The 22,879-nt window shown below is 38.9% G+C and overlaps 2 protein-coding genes across 11 annotated transcripts in view; one reads left to right on the forward strand and one right to left on the reverse strand.

The window, feature by feature from the left end:
* The window catches only part of LOC135116523 (PRKCA-binding protein-like), an 11,794-nt gene extending 6,791 nt beyond the window's left edge, over positions 1-5,003 (forward strand). For all 10 annotated transcript variants that reach the window (XM_064034051.1, XM_064034043.1, XM_064034048.1 and 7 more), the window contains 6 exons: positions 174-302; positions 670-943; positions 1,459-1,592; positions 2,397-2,590; positions 2,842-3,094; positions 3,767-5,003. In XM_064034051.1, the coding sequence (XP_063890121.1) occupies positions 174-302; positions 670-943; positions 1,459-1,592; positions 2,397-2,590; positions 2,842-3,094; positions 3,767-3,970 (1,188 nt within the window). In that variant the 3' untranslated portion in view covers positions 3,971-5,003. The remainder of the gene's footprint in view (positions 1-173; positions 303-669; positions 944-1,458; positions 1,593-2,396; positions 2,591-2,841; positions 3,095-3,766) is intronic.
* A 982-nt stretch (positions 5,004-5,985) lies between these two features.
* Positions 5,986-18,667, reverse strand: LOC135116525 (uncharacterized). The gene is made up of 3 exons (XM_064034054.1): positions 17,171-18,667; positions 15,230-15,378; positions 5,986-14,852 (listed from the first exon to the last, which is right to left on the reverse strand). Exons 1-3 carry the CDS (start codon positions 18,338-18,340, stop codon positions 14,681-14,683), a joined length of 1,491 nt encoding a protein of 496 aa, XP_063890124.1. The 5' UTR covers positions 18,341-18,667; the 3' UTR covers positions 5,986-14,680.
* Positions 18,668-22,879: the final 4,212 nt, after the last annotated feature.

Consider the following 22,879-nt stretch of genomic DNA (forward strand, 5'->3'; position numbering starts at 1 on the left):
GTGTGAACAAATAGAATGAACTCAGTGAAGACATTGTAAATGCTGAAACTGTCAGTGCTTTTAAGACCAAACTAGATAGATATAGAGACGGAATACTATGAGATTACTCCCCTCCCGTAAACCACAACTAGGTAAATACCTACAGCCTTAGTCTCTCTGTCTTCCCCTGCCAGGTATTTGACAACACAGCTGCGGCTCGAGAGGGGACGCTGCAGAGTGGTGATGAGATAACAGGGGTGAATGGGGTCAACGTGAAGGGCAGATCAAAGCAGGAGGTGGCACAAATGATACAAAGGTCACAGGTGAGGAGGGTTAGTGCTGTTTTTCTCTCTCTCTCTCTCTCTCTCTCTCTCTCTACAGGTCAGCCCCTCAATCAAATTTTCTATCTCTTGATCAAAAAGTGTTTGGTGCTAACTGGATTTCTTTGTTATATTACTGGTAGGTGAATGAGTGAGTGGACATGTGTGTGTTTGTGTGTGTGTGTGTGTATCAATACCTTCCAGTCTGACCCAACCTAATTTATCATCACAGGAATTATTTTATAGATAATCTTTGGGGAAATTCACTTCACAAAGAACTTACAGCATACAATTACAACCACCATGCAAAAATTACCTCTCTCACTTCCCAACAACTCCTCCACTGATCCAGCCCTCACCTTCACCACAGGGCACTGTCACAATCCACTATAACAAGCTCCATGCAGACCCCAAGCAAGGCAAGACCCTCGACATTGCCATGAAAAAAATGAAGCACAGACTCGTTGAAAACCTCTCGTCCTCCACGGCTGATGCACTGGGCCTCTCTCGCGCCATCCTGTGCAATGACTCACTGGTCAAGAAACTCGGGGACCTTCAACGGACCGAGGAAGTCTACCAGGGCCTTGTTGACCACACTAAGAGGCTCCTGAAGGCATTTCTAGACCTGGCGGTGGTGTACAGACGTAAGTAGCAATAGTGGTGGTGGGTGCATGTTAGTATAGTTGTAGAATTGAAAGAAAAGTACAGATGAATCATGATGTACAAAGTTACAATGAAATGATTGCATCCTGTGTCATTGGTTATGAGTAAATAGTGATTCATGTGTACACTATATGAGAGAATAAGTATTAAGGATAGAACAGTGATTTTTTAATATTCAACTATACTAACAAAAAAAAAAGAGGAAAACATGTATCCAGCATGTACTAAAACCACCAATAATAACTACAAAAACACAGCTAAAAAATATAATAACAATATAGTAATTTCACAACACTAACAGTGAAAAAAACACTTGTACTAAAATGACCCATAAAAATTACTATAACCCACCTAAGAGTACAATAATAACTATGTAGCATTTCACAACACTAACAGAGAAAGCAAACATGTACCCAGCATGTAATATAACCAACAGCAACCTCAGTAGCAGAACAAGAGCATGATAACACTTACCAACAACTAACATCTCCTGTAGGGTTTGGAGACGTGTTTTGTGAGATTGGAGTGAGGGAGCTGCAGCAGAGTGCCAATGAAGCCTTTAGCCAGTTTGGGGAGGCTCACCGACAGATGGAAAAGTGTGGCATTGTCCTCCTCACACGACTCAAGCCTGTACGTATTGCTTGGTGTTTGGATCTGAATGAGAAGAGAGAGTGGGGACATAAGAGACAAGAGGAATGAGTGAAAGGAATATAGAAGGAGCAGGGATGTTAGTAAGGTCACCAACAGATGTAGAAGCGTGGCATTGTTCTCGTCACCTTACTCAAGCCTGTATGTGTTGCTTGGTGCTCAGATCTGAATGGGAAGAGAGAGTGGGTCAGGGACATTGGACAATGGGGGAATGACCAGAAAAAACCAGGAAGGGGAAAGAATTGGACAATGGAGGAATGGCCAGAAAAAACAGGGAAGGGGCAAGAATGGATGATACAAGGAGAGAGAGAGAGTAGATCAGGAATGTTAGACAAGGGGCAAATGAGCAGAAAGAACAGGCATGGGGCAAGAATGGACAATGAGAAGAGTGGCTGAAGGATGTAAGAGACAAGAGGAATGGAGAGGAGGAACACAAGAGCAAGGTTGTTAGTAAAGTTGAAATGCAAAGGTGTAGAAAGGGAAAGGAAGGGATATGAACTGTGTGGATAAAAGAGAAAAAATAATAATACGTAGGGATGAGGAATGGACAGGTAGAAAGAATAGGTAAAGAGCAAGACTGTCTAAAAGAAGAAGAGAAGAATGTAGGAAGAGAAAATAACATTCCACATTATTGGAAAGCAAAGGAAAGAGAGCAAAAAACAAGATAGGAATAGGTAGAAAAAGAAACAGCAGATAAATAGCAAAGATGGCAGGAAGGGGACAAGAAAATAGAATCATCTACAACTCAAACCGTCCCTTTTACACAATACTTCCGTTTTCTTGCAGATCCTAAGTGACCTGGGGACTTACCTGCACAAGGCCATACCAGACACCCGGCTAACAATTCGCAGGTACGCCGACGCCAAGTTTGAGTACCTGAGCTACTGTCTAAAGGTGAAGGAGATGGATGATGAGGAGATGCAGTTTGCCCACCTGCAGGAGCCACTCTACCGCATTGAGACAGGAAACTATGAGTACAGGTGAGTGGTAGTTTTGGTAGTTGGTGGTAGTAATGGTTGTTGTAATATTTGGCACCCCATACACCAACACACTTGCCAACCCTGAGGAGATTACTGTAGAACTTGTCAGATCTACAGTAACAATGCCTTTTTGGGTTTGTGTACATGTCAAAGGTGAGAATACCAACTGTAACACCCTCTTGTGAGCAATAGACAACACCAACCAAACACTTACAGTCAGCCAACTTGAATCACACTCACCTCTCCCACAGACTGGTGCTGAGGTGTCGGCAGGAGGCAAGAGCAAAGTTTGCACGCCTTCGCTCGGATGTCCTGGTGAAGCTGGAGCTGCTGGACTCCAAACATGTGCAGCACCTCACCCAGCAGCTGCAGAGATTGGCAGCAGCCCTGGCAGCCAACCACAACCAATGCCATGCTCTCCTGCATGGCCGGCACTGGTTCCCTATCGAGCTGGACATGAGCGGCACCACCCTGCATGAACAGCACCAACACAACCAGCTGCAGGTATTGTGTTGTGTGTTATGCAAGCTGAGGTGTGTTTGCAGTAATGATTTTTTTTTGTTTTCTGCACCACAGCAAAAGGGTAACTTGCTGCTTTTTAATATAGTTAAACAATTACTATTATAATTGTAAAAATATCACTAAATCTTCTCAGTCAGTCAGCAATGAAGATTAGTTTCCTTTCAGCACCACAACAAAAGGGTAATATGGTGATACTTGTCAGTATAGTTAAACAAATATCTTCTCAGTCAGGACTAGAAATAGACAGAATCAGATTGGGGATGGCAGATAGAGGCAAAGAGGAAAGACTGAAATTTAGTAAGAGAAAAGATCAGATCCTCTTCAGAAACAAGAGTTGCCTTATATCTCTATGCAGAAGCCATGTTAATAGTGATGAAAGTGTTAATCAAGGATGTGGATTTTGTGTGAATGAGAATTAAGTTATTGTAAAGGTACATTAAGGGAATCTGATCCTTGATCCTTGGGTAGCTATGATGAGGAGTTGTTAGTGGTGCAGATGTGTGTAGAGTGTGATGAAGTGGGAGGTCATGTGGAAGGAGTTAAATTAAGGGAGCAAGGATAATAAAGTCATGTGTTAGTCAAATAATTCTCTCTCTCTCTTTCAACATGTGTGTGAATACAGTAATATTATCTCCCCTCTTCACTCACTCCCAGACTGGCTTTGAAGATGATGATGAAGAAGAGGAAGAGGAAGAAGAAGTAGGGGAAGATCTTTTAGAAGTCGGCCAAAATAACAAAATGACTGAGTCCAATGACCTCATCCAGCCTCTCCGTGACCTGAACCTGACCTCCAGCAGACCCGAGGAGGAGGTCAAAGAAGGAGCCTTTGAAGAGGTCAACCTCCTCGGTGATTACTGAGCCCCTTGGTGAACAAAGATTATTCTCATATTTTGTATATATTAAGTTCATTTATTATTTTATTGGTAATTAGCACTCAATTCACCAAGAAGTTTGAGATTGGAATCCCTGGTCAGGTGGACAGTGTGGGCCTGAAATCCCGTAATCCCTGCCCACCTGGCACAGTCAGAGGTGGAGAATGGGATTTGTGACCTTGTAAGCTGGCATCAGTAACCTTGCCCCCTTGTAGTTTTGCAGGGAGAGTGCATTAACCCTGCCTATGTGTGTGTGTGTGTGTGTGTGTGTGTGTGTGTGTGTGTTGGGGGGGTGGTACATATACTACAGCCAAAACTGGTTTCTACCATATTCAAAATGGTAAACTGACAAAGATATAATGAATTCTTGATATTTCTATACTACTATTACTACCAGTACCACCACACCACCACCATCATTCCATTACCTTTTAAGTTTTACCTGAAGAATTAAAAAGAAAGGATTGAAGTAGAGTAAGTTGATTTCTAAATGGTTAAGGAAAGAGATGTAAGGGCAAAAGGAAGTGATGTGTTGTTGTGTCCTCCATGGTGTATAGATTCATAATGGGTCTGAGTTCACACCTGTTTTACACACATTTGGAGAGGAAGTTCATCATTAGTGATATCACTCTGTCAACAGGAAAATTAATTAAGCTGTCAAATATCCTTATGTGAAATAGAAGTGTGCTGTTGCCACTATTTGCATGGCAACAGTGCTTTCACAGATCACGGAAGAATGTTTGGCAGCTCCAATTCTCCCACAGATGCAGCAGCGTCACTGATGACGCACTCCTTCTCCAGACCTGTGTGTGAAATGGCTATGTGAACTCAGCCTGTGAGGTTGACTGAAATAGTCAGTGTTGTTTTATGTTGTGAGTCACACTATTGTTTTTAAATGTTTTACTTCATTGCCTGCACTAGTCATTATATTCCTGTTTGAAAATGACTTAGTCCACTACAGTATTATGCTTGTTTGTTTGAGACACTTGTGTTTTGAGAGTAAAATGACATCAAGAACATGTTTATTGTATTATTCCAAACTGGTTAGTCCAAGGTATAGTGATTTTCAATGAGACTACAATGTGATGATTATCTAAAAAGTTAGTTACACAATCACAAAGTCAAGGTCTGGACACCATACTTATATTCCTAACAGGGTAGTAACTAACCTTCTCCAGAGACCATTGTGACAAAGCTCTGATAATAATCTATCCTGAGAGTATATCAACCACCAACAGCTGATGGCTGGCTGGGCTAAGACACCAAATATCCTAAAACCTAAGCCAGTAGTCTTTACACTGTTACCTAATGCCATGGCTACCCACACCCAATCCCTCCAAGAGCAATGTGTCAAGGTTTTCTCTTTTGCCTACAACAGCCCTCAAAACTCTAAAGAGAGATATCAGTTTGTCAACTGTAAGCATTATGAAGATACATCTCCAACTTTCCCGACAAGACTATCCCACCATCCAGGGAACTCTTGAGTCCACAGAGGTGAACTTGAGACTACAGATGAACTAAGGTCAGAACCAGTCACCACTTGTTGATTGAAACTCAGTCACCTCTGTGAAACAAATCAATGCTGTGCTCGTGCATCTCCATTACCACTTGGAGAATACAAAATGGATAAGTGTGAGCAGGTTTTCAGTCCAGCACCATCCTCAGCTACATTACATATAGAGTAAAGAGAAAGAATGGCACATAATGGTAAAGGACACCACTCATTTCTAGCAGAGACTAGCCACCATCTATGTACAAATCAGGCAGAATCTTTCCATCCATATCTGCATGCTGAGGACAGTCACAGCAGCAACATGACTGAATGGAAATGCATATTCAAATGAAGCACTTGAGGAACTCTGAAAACACAGCCTGCTGGAATAGAAGTAGAAAACAATGGTTACCTCACAGGGCCATGCCAGAATTGTGTAGTGTTGACCTGCACTAGGTACTTGCGGTTCAACTTGAAGGAAGGTGTTGATATGAGTACAGAAATACATATTATGAAAGGTTTAAAATAATTTAATATATGCAGTTCAGTAACAAGAGATACAAGTAAGACATGTCATCAAGTTACAAGGAAGATAAGGAAAAATAATAGATTATCTCATGGAATTAATAGAATAGATACACTGAAAATACTTTAGATTAATCTGGATACAAAAAGTTGCAGTCAAATCAAACAACTTTTTACTAATACAAAAAAGATGCAGTCAAATAAACAACTTTTTACTGATACACAAAAAGTTGGTCAAATAAGACAACATTCTTTAATTCCTATCAGTCCTACCAGACACACGCAGAGTACAAGAAAACGGCACAGATAGTTAAGTATCTAGAAAAGAGTAAGGCATATAATTCAGTCAAATAAGTTTTTTCAAGAGCTTTACTTACTTAATTTAGCAACTTTACAACACTGATTGCTAATGTCTATATTAAAGCTCAATGTATGAAATGAAAACCAGGTTCCTCAGTTCAAGCAATTATCACATTGTTATGGATCAAGTCTGGCTGCAATATCCTCTGATGAATAGTATACATATTCATGCAATACTGCAAGACACACCTTACATTATTAATCACATTTCAGCACTTGGCAAAACAATTATTGTCACCTCCTTGTCACAGGGCTCCATATCCTCTGTCCCTAGAATACAAACATTATCCTCTGAAATTTTAGCATGAAAGATGATCCATTTTTTTCTCAATGATAAGAAAAGCAATATATACTTCAAATGAGCCACCAGATATCTGAATTGTTCATTCTTTACATCCTGACATTCAACAATGGGAAGATACAATGTGCATTACTTCATTCAGGAAGGTATCAAGCCTTGACATTGTATATGAGTCATGAGTCAAGTGTCCACACACCAAGGTGTCTCCCTCACTCTGTGCATTTTTACTGACCAATGTCTTGTGATCTGGGTCTGTTATGCATATGGACTATTGGAAGGTCCTGTGCTGGCTTGCTTTGCTGTGCTGTTTGGACAGTACTGATATCAACACTGACATTGTAACTTGTGCCACACTGCAGCACCACCATATCATAATTCTATATCAGGTGTCATGTGCTGCTGCTGGTGCTGCTGCTGGTGCTGCTACAAACAGGAATATAGGAATGATCAATATGTGAGGGCAGATGCCTGGTGTGTGGATAACTGACAATGGTGATTTTTTCATTATTTCTCATGTACATTTTTTTGCCACTTGTCCATATGACATTTCATGAATAATGCTTCTACATTCAAACTTATTTACTCAGTACATCATAACAATTATGAGCAGGAATATATAGATATAATTCACCTCACGGCTGCATTCCTACATTATGAAACAGCAGACTTCTAAAATACTTTGCCTTTCAGAAAACAGTGGCATGGGACAATTACAAACCCTACAGTTATCTGCAGGACGTTGATGAAGCCAAGGACAAATGTGCCTCTCTCAGTACAGTACCAGATTGAAAAGCAACATTACGCTGATGGAAATGCCAAGTTCTCTACTCTAATTAAATACAACTGCCTGCAGAGTCTCTCCAAGGGAATCGCCTCCCCCAGCACAGTACCTCCCATGCCAGGAAGCCCCGCCGTGACCAGGCCATGGCCCGAGCACGACACCCACACCTATGAAGGGTCATTCAAATATTAACCTTAAAGTTTTCTTAAGTACAATGGAAACAGTCTAGTAATTGATCCATTTACTATTCTTATACCAAATAAAAATTTTAATTGTACATGTTATATTGCCTAACATCTTATTCATGGCTTTAATGTACATTAACTTGATAATACAAAATTTTGTCATACAAAAATCTGTCTAGCAATACTACAAGCTATGGCTATCATACATACTGATGAAATAGTTCCATACTGTATAGCAAAATAATTAAAAGGTCTCTCTTTTTTATACAGCAAATATGCACCTGGGAGTGTCACATTAAGAATTTTAGCTGCAAACGTACAGATTTCAAAGCACGGCAAATCATTGTTCATGACACAAGAGTGAACTGGAACACAGGTGCAACCGTCAGTGTGAGGCACAAATATTGAGATTGCTGATCCCTTAACAAACAATTAACACATTTCTTAATGACTTAAACAGTTGCAGCATTTTTACTTTTCTCCATGACATAACAGAGTCCTCCATAACAAAACACATGTGCTGTGACTCAGACACATGTGGACTGAAACAACAGATCCAAGAAGTGTTTATGGTGATGTCTGATGACTCCAGGACTGCATGAGTCAGCTACACACCATGCAGGTAACATTATGTGCCTAGTCAAAGACATACGTACATACAAGAAGTCTTTATCAAATAATATCCCACCAACAATGTCATCAGACACAAAAAAAAATACAACAGCAGGCAGAAAAAAACAAAGCTGCTTGCCTTACAAGATGGCATGTTTCATTAACTTCTACTTCAGTATTTCCCAACAAATGCATCTATGAGAATATGTATATGCTCTACTTTTCCTGGCCTGTTTGTGCCAAGACACTAGAGGTGGAGACTGGCATGAGCAAATGTCAAATTTATCATGGTACATGGGGCCGTGCTGTGCCGCCACACTTTCCACCACACAATGCAAGGCAACATCAAAATATAAAAGAGCAAAAGCAAATTTAAAAACTTAGAAAGCGAGAGGTTCACTGACTGACTGACTTAAGGTCCCACAATAATAAGGAAGTGACAGAGGGTTGGCAGATGATGGGGTTTATTCATGGGAATCAATGAAGTGCCAAACATCAAAGGTCATATGGAAAGGTGATGGGTTCAGACCACAGCAGCAGCCATTCCCACACCTCAGTGCATTCACTCTCCCGTCCCTCCTTCCTTCAGCACCTCAACCACTTGACTTGAGGTGAATAGGAAGTTGGAAAGAGTCACCAGACAGCTGTGGTTGTCTGGTGCAGTGGCATGAGAACTGAACAGTAATAAGAGAATGCGATATTAACAGAAAAAATACAAAATCAAACATAACCTTGGTATGATAATTCATCTGACACAAAGGGAATAATTGATGTCAGTGGGTGTGCATGTTGATGGGATGATATTTGCTACAGAGTATGAAGGTGATGCTGTCTACATGAGAGGCATAGGAAGTCATTCTGAATGGCTTGTAACTGCTTGTCTCCTAGTTAACATTTACAGACTATAAACTGCTGATAGCTACATATATATTTGTGTTTCTGGAACATAATTAATGAAAACCACACTTCTGAGTTACATGATAATGAACCTTATTTACAAACTGATGTTTGTGAAGTCTTCTCAGCCAAACATTTTTTCTTTATATTCATCTTCTACCAATAATAGCAAATCATCCCCTCCCACACTTTCCTTTACATATATTTAACTTTTTACACACAAAAAAATCAATATTCCATGCCTAGTTCTGCATCTTACAAACTTTCCCTCCTCATTTAGATCCACCTTGTATCAATAACACCAAAACATGTCAATATTCACCACTTAGTTCTCCTGCATTTCAGAAAGTTCCCACACCACACTGTACAAGCAAGAGAACTTTCCTTTTCATCACACTTAAAAACCCCTCCTGTAACTTCATTTCCGACACACAAAAATCCTTTATAAGCAAAGAAATTAAAGCAGTGAAAAACAACAAGTGGCTTTGACTTTAATTCAGTGCTTTATATAACTCAATTGCATCGCAGTTCTATATGTCATACATCTATGCATATAATTTGGATGCAGTGCCCTGGATAGATGCATTCTCTCTATGACAAAATCCAGAGCAGTGTCATCACTACATCTTTCATGAGTTCCCTATCAGTAATTAGTTTTTTTTTTCTTTTACCACAGACTCCTTCAAGCGCCAAAAGTGAAGATACCTTTTCAATTTTACCTTTGTCCCTAATTATTAAGAGCAGGTGAGGCATGGATGGACCTAGGCAGAGGACAAATCTCTCACTCACACACACACACACACACACAAATTATTGGATTCATTTAACACTTTGGTTTTAGCAATAAATCACAAATTTTGACTACAAGATGTCTGATTGTCATCTCTCTCTCTCTCTCTCTCTCTCTCTCTCTCTCTCTCTCTCTCTCTCTCTCTCTCTCTCTCTCTCTCTTTAAGGCTACAAATAAGTCACAACAATTTGGAATTTGTCAACTTATGATCTGGAATTACTTGGCAGGTTTATGTAATACACATCAGGAATGTTTGTTTTGTAACTTGGCATGAAGTCTATGACATCCACTTTTGAACAGGTGCTCCAATGAACATTTTTTCCAAATACAATTAATATTTAAATCAACAAGTGGTTGGCTAGCAGCTAGCAATGGAGCACATCACTTTTTACAAAGATCAAGAAATGCAACATAATAATTATCCATTATCAACATCATGAAATTTCTTGATCAGTTTTGCCCTAAGCCACCACCACCACTTCCACTACCAAGTACAATTACAACTCAACACTAAGGCACATACAATTTACTGTTAAAGTGTATAGAGACTGGTGTTGCTGCTGCTGCTGCTGCTGCTGCTGCACATACTCTTACTCAGTCCATCTTGAGTCCAGGTCATCCACCTCAATGGTTAAAATTTAAAAGTACAATGCCATTCTGAAGTCCAAGATAAACAGCACAGTAGGCCTGTGGTGAAGACCCTCCCTGTCTTAATGCCTCTGAGAACAGTGCAATGGTTCACTCATAAATATATTACTACCATAAGAATTATTTACTGCCTAAACACTGTGTCTTATTCATGCTGAGAGCAACAAATTTCCCTTCCCTTCTGACCCACCAACCAGCCAGACACTCTGCACTCATCTTGCTTCAAGAATGAACTCATGAGTAGTTTATCCCCAGCCTCTTCACTCTTGACCCCTTCAGTGTCTTACTACATTGTTTGCAACTTTACTCAGTCCATATTGTACTTACAATATTTGATATATATTTGTTGCCAATGAAAGGTGATTTAGAAAACTTGAAAACAATGTTATTATTTAAGCTTATATATATATATATATATATATATATATATATATATATATATATATATATATATATATATATATATATATATATATATATATATAAAGCACGTGGAATACAGTACAAGTGCCAATAATTGTATGAGCCTGTAACTAACACGCTGCATGTGTCTCCTGGAGGAGGTTGAACGTGAGCTCAACAGGTTTGTAGCTCATGTGAAAAAATAAATAAATAAATAAATAAATAAATAATTAAAGCTGCCATTTACTACATGTCACCACTACCATGTCAAACATTTTATTGACTTGACTAAACTCTTGCCTCTGCTGCACACACTGCAATGCCTCATGATATGAATTTGCACAAATACTGTATCCATTATGAGGTGAAACTTTAAACTTTTAAAACACTGCAAGGCCACCAGCCACATGCAGGTGCTGTTTCCAAAGTATTTAGCACAGTGTCAAATTGTATCATTATTGAATAGATTCTCTTTCATCACTTTTGTGATAAAGAGAGTTACTTCTTGATGAAGTGAACACTTTCCAGCACTGCTGGCACTTTGCACAATGAAAGAAGTGAAAATATTTTTGTGTCTCTGTCATTTCCTATTTATCAAATCTTGTCATAGTCATATCTTATAGTGGAACAAAGCAATGTTTCTTATATTTCCACCTCCTGCTGTCAAACACAACAGTGGCTCTGTGCCACCCTAGTTCTGTTAAGCTGAGGTTCAACCATCACACAGAAGGCATTTTCTCTGGTTCTCTTGGCAAACATCTTGGTGTTGGGACTCACAACTATGAATTATTCTTTTTATCTACTTTATCATTCTAAAAATTTACTGCATGAAATTTCCTTTAGGCTAAGTTTTATATAAATGTCACAATAAGGGAATTCTGAAATTTACCTAAACATACTACATTACACTGAAGAGAAACGTCAATGTACACTTCTCTATTTTTGAACCATGAAATCATCCAAATTCTACGAAAAAACACACAAATTCCTGTAAAACACGGATGTAGAAAATTTACAACTTGATTTAAGACCAAAGGTTTAACAGACTGAATTCAACATACAAAATATAAGCTTGATGTCTTCTTACAAACTAGTCTAGATACTGTACACAACTGAAACATAATTTGACTATGTGATATCTTACGGTACTCAAATAAAGAGAGAAAATAAAGTAGTAAATATGGATATTATCACACAACAGTGACTTAGATTCAAGCCATGACTCAAAGTAATAGTTCCATGAAGGTTAATGAGGATGCACCAATAATTCCAGCTAATAATCAAAAGGAAATATAATGATAGAGGTCCTCACTAGGCATCCCCAATACTTCATCCTATGCATAATGATGTTTCCTTAATTACCATAAAATATACTTGGATTCATAAATAAACAAAATACTGTCAGATATGTGTGTGGTTAATCAACAAAACCAACAACAACTTTACTTTCTACCACTTCAATAACACGAGGAAAATAAATAAAAGATAAATAAAAGATAAATGAATGAATAAAAATAACCAATATCATCATCGTTATCATCCATTCCATTACTTTATGACTAGGTTCAAATATACTACGACAAAGATTAGTGTCTTAAAGAGGTGACGCTGGTTTAGTACACTGAACGCTCCAGACATTACAAGGATCCCTAGTAGTTAATGCCAGATTGTGATTTGTGACGCCAATAAAACCAAGATCCGAGGAGGTTGTGATGCTTCCCTGGATTAAAACAGTGTCCGACTACATAACCATCTGCTGCATGAAGGTTATAATAGCACGTGGTCTATCAACTTAAGAGCTTGAAAATACTATCTAACTAATTGCAGCCAATTTCTAGGCAAGCATACATATTTTTTTTAGTACTACATATACACAAAGCATATCAGATAAAAATATTACTCCCAATCTAAAATAAAAAAAAATGCATTATTTGTGATCATATAAATACTTGTTAATCATTTCAGTGAAGCAAAAGAAAAGGCTGCATTCCTCTCAGACTCACAGTTTTAGGGATCAATTATTGCATTTCCTGGGTAGTAAAGAAGTGGATTAATGAGAGGAAGAAGCACCAGATAACTGAGATCATGAGGTGCGATGAGAACAAAAGTGACACACAGGGAGTGACTCTGTGGCGGAAGACAAAGTGGCTGTCAAGGGATGATTTTTAGTTGCTGTGGAAAAGTAATGATATGTTTGAAGAACTGTGAGTGTAAGAATATCCTTGAGGAACACCATGCTAGTCATAAAGGAATACTAATGGAAAGCTAAGGCACAACCAGCTTTGCAAGAATGATTACCTGGGAGTCATGAAAGTGCTATATTATATACTCCCCAGTACCAGATCTCATCAGGACAGTTGACTAAAAGTAAACTATGTATCAATGGACAAAACTGAATGCCCATGAAAAGAGGAACTATTGGAACTTATAGTACAACAAATATCTACAGTTAGATTCATGGGGTCAAAGGAAAACATTATCCTTTGGGCAATGCTCTCCTTTGTGAACTGAAAGACGGGACTGCAAAGCCTGACTCTGCTCCCCATAATGTGATATGCTGCTGATGATGCTGGCTTGGGGATGCTGTGTGTCCTTGCTACACACTGACGTCTTTGTGGTATAGCTTGTCAGTTCTCTCAGTAATGTGCAAGTGAGGAGAATATCGATGTCAGTGTTGTACAAAGTAATTTATGTCTTTGTAGTCTAGCTTATCAGTTCTCAGTAATGTGCAAGTGAAGAATATACTGATGTCAGTGTCATACGAAGTCAGTCTAGCTTGTCAGTCCCCTTAGTAATGTATGAGTGAGGTGGATAAGTGTTGCCCTCTTTATTCAAGCTATTTCCTAATAGGTGATTTACAGAGCTTTTCTCTTCACTATAAAAAGGAACCTGGCAAGCAAAACAATCACTCAAACTCTCTTATGTGTGAGTGAAGAGTATATAGATGTTATGTCCTCAAAGTTCCTGTTTTTATCTTTACCAAGCCATTTCCTGGTAAATGATCTACCGAGTCTTTCATCTCACTTAAAAAGAAGGCGCCTGGTAAGCAAAGTAATCACTCAAACTTGAAAATAAAGAGTAAAGTTTTCCTTAATGTACATCTGATAAAGGAACAAGTTTGTTGTTGTTTAGAGCTCAAGAAAAGCTAAATATTCTCAATAGTGTTGCTGTAAATACACTTTGATACAAGATACGCCATGTCAAGTCTTATATGGTAATGAAGAAAACATCATTCCCACACTCTTGCCACACTCTGCTACCTAACACACACATGAGTATCCTTGACTCTTTACTAATCATCATTCAAAAGTTTAATCTTTCATGCTGGGCTTCATGTGTGACTTCCTTCCAAGCTCTTCATCTCCAAAACTCATCACATGACAACCAAGATGACAAACACAAAACTGAATCAACACAGTCTTCTGCAGATGAGTTCCACTGAAATCCCATACTTAACTCCATTTTAAGTATATTATATATATACTATACAAATTTTACATACCTTTTGGATTCAAATTTAACCAAAAAGCAATAACAACGTCTGTGATTAGAGAATATAGTTTTTTTTTTTTTTATATTACAGACATGAACTCCAGACACAGTCACCCAGTCCAGCACTCCGACACTCAGAGTAAAATACCAATATCAACAGTGAATCAGTAAGAAAGGACAGCACAGCACACCCCGGCAGCGGCGGCACACGCTAGCTCGTCCCGTATGTGTTCAGGAGTGCGGCATCAACAGGCTCAAGGCAGGAGGGACAGGTAAAGGAGCGCATCAACCAGTCGTCGATGCACTCAGTGTGGTAGGTGTGCATGCACGGCAGGTAACGCACCCGGTCACCCACCGAGAAGTCTATCATGCATATCACACACCTGTTCACAACAAAATAACACATCTTAACACGAGTCTTAAGCAACAAGCGATAAACTAAGAAGCACTAAAGAACATATTCTGATAACAAAGATTCTGCAACACTGGTTAAAAAAAACACCCATAAGAACACAACTAATGATTTCTGTGGTGTTTGAGAATATTCCCAATGTGTGCAAAGTGTTTAAGAATACACAACTAAGGTGATAGTCACAATTATAAAAGTTATATGATTTGAAAAAACAAGGAAAGCAAATTATCCTAGGGCTATTCATCATTTTCACATGTTGTCAATAAATTTTTACTTTCAAAACATATTACAGTTTTTATATCATCATAGTCAAACAAAACAACGCATCTCAAAACAACAAATACTCACTCTCCACTCTTCTTGGTGCCGTCAAATATACCGCAAGGCAGGTGAGTAATGAGGCCCATCCGCTTGGCAATCTTCACCTGCTCTTCTTCCGTCAAGTTGGATGCCGGCCGGCTGACAGACGGGGTGGGGAAGAACATGGGAGGAGTGTCCTGTTGAGGAGAGTCACTGTCAAAATAACACTGCTGACCAAACCCAACACAACTATCTAGACTGCACTAGCTGGCACTGTAATCAAGCACACTACTCATTATAGGCATGTTATACACATTACAGAGGGTGTTCACACTATACTGTACAAAGGATGGTGGTCAATGCAGCTAAGAGTTTTCATAGCAAACCCTTGATAGTATCCATTAAATTTAATTTATAATGATTTAATTTATAATAATCTAATCTTGATGACCTCAATTTTTCTTTATGATAAATTAATTATGGATTCCATTTCTGTACACCGGACAACAATGAAGTCATGTGGCACTATTACAAGTGGGCAGGGAAGAAGTAATGCACAGGAGTGACACTGTGACATCATTAAAATATTTTGTTTCTTCTTCCTACACACAACAGTGACATGAAAATGCACAATGTCAGAACTATCAGCCATGGAATCCAGTTAAATTTCTTTTTCACTGCAATCCTGATACAAAATTTTTTTTCAGTTTCATTCCCTAATTATTCACCCTTCACAATTCATTATATGGGGCACTTGTTTCACTGGTGGACCTAAATAATGCAAATATTCTGTTTCCAGAGTAAACTTTGGGAATAAACCAAGAATTGCATAATTTTTCACTGTTTGAACATGTGTATTAAAGTATTCAGTGTGGGTGAGGAAGCAGAGGAAATATAAAGCATAAAGAGTACGTGCCACATCAAAACTGTTACTAAATGCCAGCCAACGTGTACTGAAGCATATGATAAGCAGAAGGCAATGTGTGTAAGGAAGGAACAAACAGAGGGCTGGGGAGTCCATACTTATGTCACCTTCTGTAGAGGCACAAGAACATATACTTTTTAAGCTCTACTCTGAGACTTTTAAGTTCCACCCACACCAAAATATATATGGCTATGTACATTACTGTTGCCATGAATTAGTTGTCTAGATGAAGAGTGAGATAAAAAGAGGAGCTTAAAAAGTATAATCACACACTCTTGCAATGATACAAAAGACACATACTCAGAACAACACTAAAAACTTGCCAGACACCAAAACAAGATCAGGATTACTTCTCACATCATCAGCTGCATCATGAAGAATTACAAAAGGAAAACAGAAAATGGATCCAGTGACCATCAGAAATAAACACTCCTTGTCCATGGTGGGTTAATCTGCTGCACTTACTTCCACTGTGCTTAGCCTTTCCCTTCAGTGTTAAGCCTCATCCCCAGGAGTCTATTAGTTCTCAGGTTTTATAGGAAGACTGTTAGTATGGTAGACTAAAACCTCTGCCACTACAGCAATAGAATGATCTAAGCACAGTATATACACACTTAAACTTTCCATTCACTTGACTAGACTGAACTTTTGGTAATATGTGCAAAGAATAACATGCAAGATAAATCAATCAATAAAATCATCCATGTGTAGAATTTAACAGCAAACAGGAAACTAGTTACCATGTGATAATGATCACCTGCAAACATTAAGGGAAGTATCAAATAATTAGGGAAGGAAAAACACCTAAATGTCAAAAATAAAAGGCATGAATCACATTTCCGTCTTAAAGGTACGTACAAATACTGACTCAAGCAATGACTGTTAGACCAAAACAAGGTGCAAATATACAAAAACCCAACATCAAATAATGTTTACATGACTGGATAGCACTACCACATGTCAGGTTACACAAACATCCCTGAAAAATTTAAATATAACAGAATAAATTAATAAACTGATAAAATAATGAACAAGAACAGAACAAGACACGGATGCTGCCTTACAGATCCAATATGTCTGCCATGGGAGTCTATGGTAAAGTTTGGCAGGTGTTCCTCAGTGATGTAGAAGTAACATGGCCACTTGTCGTACATTGGATGGCTGGAGTGGTGGAGGTTGTACTTGATCAAGCTCATGCCGTCACCCGTGTCTGGAGCTTCTGCCACGGCCATGTCCTGCTGCAGGGTTGGGTCGCACTGCGTGATGCCACACGCTACCAGGGAAATCTGCTGGTTATCGTGTATAAGGTAGTTCTCCAGGGGGCCCACTGCCATCTCAAGGCTGTGAGAATCATTCACATCGCCACAACTGTCCATGTAAGCATCACTGGTCTCTATCACATCACAGCCACTCTGGGGAGGCTCGTCTCTGTTTTCTGCATTTCTGTTTTCAAAGTTTTTATTTAATTCTACAGGAATGCCATCAACACTGTCTGCTACCATTGGTTCTCCCTCCATTCCACCTTCCAACTCCAACGCACCTCTGGGAATGTTGTTTTTCAAATTGGAATCGTGAACCTCCCTGACGTCACCCTCATAAGTCTCACACACCCTCTCTCTGTCTGACCTGTGAATGCCTTCGCAGCTCTCCAGCGCCTGACTGCTGCCTGCTTCCCCTGGCACCTCACACTGCATGTCCTCCACAGAGACGGTATTACTGGTGATCTTGTAATTTGTTCTGCTTCTTGCTCCACTACTTGTGTCACATAGGTCTGGAAGAGCGGCTTTGGGGCTGCACATCATGTCTTCAGTGCAGTGCAGGGCCTCCTCTGGGCGGTGCTGTGAGGAAGCTACACCACAGGCACCCTCCTCCATGCTGTCCACTCGCTCTCCCCCACAGTGTGAATCACTTAATGCATATTCATAATCACAGGTACCTTGAGCAATGGCGGCTCCACCTACAGCCTCTTCCACGCACTGAGCTCTGTTCCCATGTCTCTGTGAGTTGGGGCCGTCCCGAGTGCACAGGTCTGGCGGGGGATTAGTTACCCTCCCCTCCTGACTGCCCTCCTCGGCACCACACATTCCCAGATCTGCCGGATGGGGTGGCAGGTGGTCATCTCTCACTGCACCCTCCTTGACTGGACCTACATATTGAGGCTGGCAGGGGAGAGGAGCGGAGGGAGAGACGGGGGTTGGTGCGGCCTCTACTGGGGAGGAAGTGGAAGGCAACATGTCATCTTTTAAGGCATAAATAATTCATAATTAAAGTTTCCTTCAGGAACACCCACAGTCTTTGGACTAATCCCCATTATCTGGCAGCAAGCAGACATCTTATGCCTGGTCACTGAGTGTGGGGTTGATGCAGCACACTTCACAGACACTCAAGTCACAGAAATTTCCTCAGGAAGAAAATAATCTTTTACCAAGCAGATTCCATGTTACACAAAACTTTCACAAATCATAAACATGTGTATTCCACTTTCTCTGTGAAAATCTGCAAGGCTCTGATCATTTCTTTTCCTCTCCCTTCTCTCGGCTTTCTTTCATGAGACCTTCACAACACCTGCAAGAGAAGATTGTTCACATTATTCTCTAATCACATAACACATCACACCAGAAGCTAACTCTGGCTGCTCTGCATAAAGCACCAAGCACACACACACAATATTAAAATGCTAATGTATAGATATTAGTCAAAAACAACAACACTGGAAAATACTAAGGTGGAGGCCCAGAAAACTTGACAGATTATTATAGGAAATTATGAGAATGTGAAGAACAAGAGAAAGAACAAGAACAAGACCACATAGAGCAAGAAGAATAAAAAAGCATGTAGTGTAATTCATGTGTTAAATAACCATACAAAATCAAGTCTGTGCATAATTCGGTGTGGCAAAACAAAGGCATCCCATGACCAGCATTGTGTTCATCCAAAAACTCATCAGTGCATTCACAAAACACATCCTAACACATGATGAAGTTAATAATATTATGATACCTTCCTAACAGTCTAATTATATGAACTTAACCACTAAGCAGTCAAAATTACTTTACTCTTAATTGTCTTGTCTATTTAAACAAGATAAAAAAAATGATAATTCAAAGAACTGACTGCCATTTTATCCACGAATAATATTTTTCTAACCACAACTTTTGATACTTTTCCTCTCTGCATCTACAAGCAGTGATGACAAGGAAGTAAGGGGAAGAGGAGGAAGAGGAAATGTGATGTTACTTTGCATGACAAGGAGGAAAAAGGATGAAGCAAATGAAACTTTGTGTGCCCAAATAATGTGAACTGTGAACAATGAAGACAGCACCACTAGGCACAGGATGGAAAAGGAATGAGCCACACCACATCCAACCAAACAAGATCCATCACATTCATACGAACCACTGAATGCAAAAGATCTAACAGGAAAATATGACATACCCTGCATGACAGTTTTCCCCACATCTTACTTCTGGCAATGTACTCCAGAATGTAACACTGTTGGCAAGATGATTTTTAACTCTTTATCCAGGAACTAAAGTAATTTATTTCCAGTAAAGTGAACAGACAGGATCATTTATACATGCATGAATAGAAAGTGAAATGTGTGTAATGTGTGTATGCTGAATATCTGAATCACTTCTTCCTCTTCTAAATGAGTAAGGAATTCAGTCAATGAAAGCTAAAAGCAGACATGGAATCCAGACATTACTGTTTTAACACAAGAATGGAACATGTGGCTAACAGTACATCATAAGTAACCAGAACACATGATAATGGTACTCCCATTATCAGAAATCCAGTGTGTGTGTGTGTGTGACAATCTCTCATTCCAGTGCAGTGAACCCCAAACACCACAGCAAGACTGGTGAAGCATGCAAGCTGGCACTGGAGCTGCAGACACACAACCCACAGACACACAGGTTTTGTATTCAGGAGTGGCTATGGTGAGTTAGCCATACATTTACCTCATTGCATGTTTATTGGACTGAATCAAGCTTGTTATGTTTCAGGTAACAGTACAAGAAACCAAAGCCAACACATCTATTCTAACAAACACATTCCAAAAATAAATATGTAAAGGACTATATTGGTCTCTGAACAAAAAGCCCTCATCAGAAAAATTCCCTAGATTGTATAAAAGAAAAAAAAAATTGGATGCACTTGCTAAATAAAAACAATAAGAAATAAATAAACTTTACACACAAGGAAGCACAGAAGCACATAATCAAGACAACAATATAGAGCCAAGATAAAGTAAGAGCACAGTGCCGCCACACACTACACAGGGCCAGACATGCTTTGTGAAGCCACCTAACTCTTTAAATTAGCTCATTACTTCAAACATTAACTATCACAGTTTTGGTGGCAATAAGTTATATTACCCTCAAAGTGGGAAAACAAACTATATTAGTGCAGATGAACCATACCACCATTTTAATGCAAAAGATAGTGGTTTTATCATTCACTATGATATTACTTTACTCTAATAATGCAGCTAAAATAAACACGTTATTTTGTGGTCTGAAGTAACCTTGAGATAACTTTTTCATTTCAAGCACCAAATAAGTGCAAGTTATATGTATGAACTTGTGGCGTCTTATGAAGTGGTGCAAATATCTCCATGAGTGACCAGCAAGCAACAATAGCAACACCCTCAATCACTGAAAATTGCAGGTTAATTTAAAGATTTTTTGTAATATGACAGATAAAGCAATATAAATTGATTAACTGACATATTGATTAGCTTTCAGCACCACAGCAAAAGAGTCACACAGTTGCACATGTTAATATGGATATCGGGCTGAGGGCACAAGCTGTCATCATCATTAATAGGGTCACAGCCTAAAAAGTCTAAGGACCACAGCCATCAATCACATTCTACAGAGCTAAGACATGCATCATTAAATCTGTGGCATTTGAAAGCATGAAGGGATGCTTGATTCATGTAGAAATAAAGATTAGAAGCCACTACAAACTCCAACAGCCAGAAATGCTACCCCAAGGAAGGCATGAACAGGACACAGGTACACAAAATATTTACCAGCATATAAGACACTATTCTGTTTACAAAGGTGGCAAATTTTCATTATGGACACAATGAGCACAAGACAAACATTATTTTTACTGAGAAAAGTGTGTCTTATATACCAACAAATGTGGCATGTACTTGATTTCTCCATGTTGCATTAATTTGTCATAGAAAACACAAAATATATCCATTTTGAGAGGAAATGACCATCAGAGACATTAATGAAACATGATACAATTTTCATTTATTGTCAGACATCTTTTAAGTTTCCTAGAAAATTCATAACTCATATCTTGCTACAGCGGTGACCACAACTGTTTGTATACATATATCTTACTGCTACAGTACAAATGCTCTTACATACTACACATGGCCATACAACAGTCATATACAGCAGCACTACTTTCAAGACACAATACATACTCAGGACAACTAAAAGTAATCAAGTAATCAGGTAATCAAGGTAAAAGATCAATACCACATGAGCTCCATCACATAACTTACTTCACCAAATAATAAAGACATCCATAAAAAAAAAGAGAAAACAAACGTATCACATACCTCGCTTTAGCAAAATTAATATACAAAATAAATCTAAAACTCAATCAAAACCACATGCAGTGATAACATACGGGATAAGGGACAATGTAAAAAAAATTCATACATTAAAACCTTAAAGTATGCATCATCTGAATCAACACACAATATCTCATGATTTCCCACTAGCAAGGAATACATAGTCACCACAAATGCACTGCTACATTATCAGCAAACACTACATTGAAAAAAATCATATCAAAGTACACAAGCTGTGCATTACTAAATTTTAATTATGTAATTCCAAAAGCAGCAAAGTAAAACAGCAACTTCAGAATTATTGCAACAAAACCACTGATCAAGGATACAACATGAAGGAAAGCTCTGTTACAAGTCCTGAAATTCAAAACTAATGTCAGTGTAGCAGTGCTTCTCTCAGTGACTGTATGACACTCAGCATATATGCCATCCTGCTATCATGGTGTGGAGGAAATCACAGAATCAATCAATGACAATCAATATTCATCTTTTTATCTTTTATCTCTGTCATCACCTTTTGTTTTCAGCATTTTGTGAACTTTCCAACACAAGTGCTCACACCACACCCACAACTAAACTAGATATACAAAAGTTAATAACAAACACAGCCACACTCTCCAGCCTCCACACTCCTTGGCAGCCTAAGTTTGCTGGCCAGCTGATGCTGCACCAACAGCACAGCAACACAGCAATGCCATAGTACCAAACCTAAACATCAGTCTGGACAAGAAACGACTGATACACTATCACAATGACAGCATGCCAGGCAGATATCACTATTATAATGCCAACAACTCTCCATCAATTTCCATACTTATTTGTTGAAAATGGTCTATCCAGAAATAACTGACAGATGAATTACTATGTGGCCATGAATACAAATGCAGGTTAATCAATCTATTGTTTTATCAGTAATCCTTCAGATAGTGAGTGGAAACTGAAGGTTGTGTCAAGTGATAAAGATAATACAAAGAAAATGTTATTTGATTCAGCTCAACAATAATGCCAAATGTGTTGTATATAAAGCAAACTACATATTACCTAAATACATCAATCCTTTAGTCCTACCTTGATCTACTTCATTTTTCATTAATTTTCATTTGATAAATATGAGTTATCATGAAAAGAAGCTATGAGTCACATCCCACATCATCCTGCCACTAAATACTTT

Source organism: Scylla paramamosain, chromosome 31, assembly GCF_035594125.1.
Source record: "Scylla paramamosain isolate STU-SP2022 chromosome 31, ASM3559412v1, whole genome shotgun sequence".
NCBI classification, from domain to species: domain Eukaryota; kingdom Metazoa; phylum Arthropoda; class Malacostraca; order Decapoda; family Portunidae; genus Scylla; species Scylla paramamosain.

Bases quoted from the DNA above. Each gene is read 5' to 3' on its own strand.
- LOC135116525 (XM_064034054.1), bottom strand. From the start codon at position 18,340: ATGTTGCCTTCCACTTCCTCCCCAGTAGAGGCCGCACCAACCCCCGTC. The intron at 15,379-17,170 runs GTAAGGCAGCAT...TCTCCTCAACAG, and splicing joins ATGGCAGACATATTGGATCT to GACACTCCTCCCATGTTCTT. The intron at 14,853-15,229 runs GTGAGTATTTGT...TGTTGTGAACAG, and splicing joins GGCACCAAGAAGAGTGGAGA to GTGTGTGATATGCATGATAG.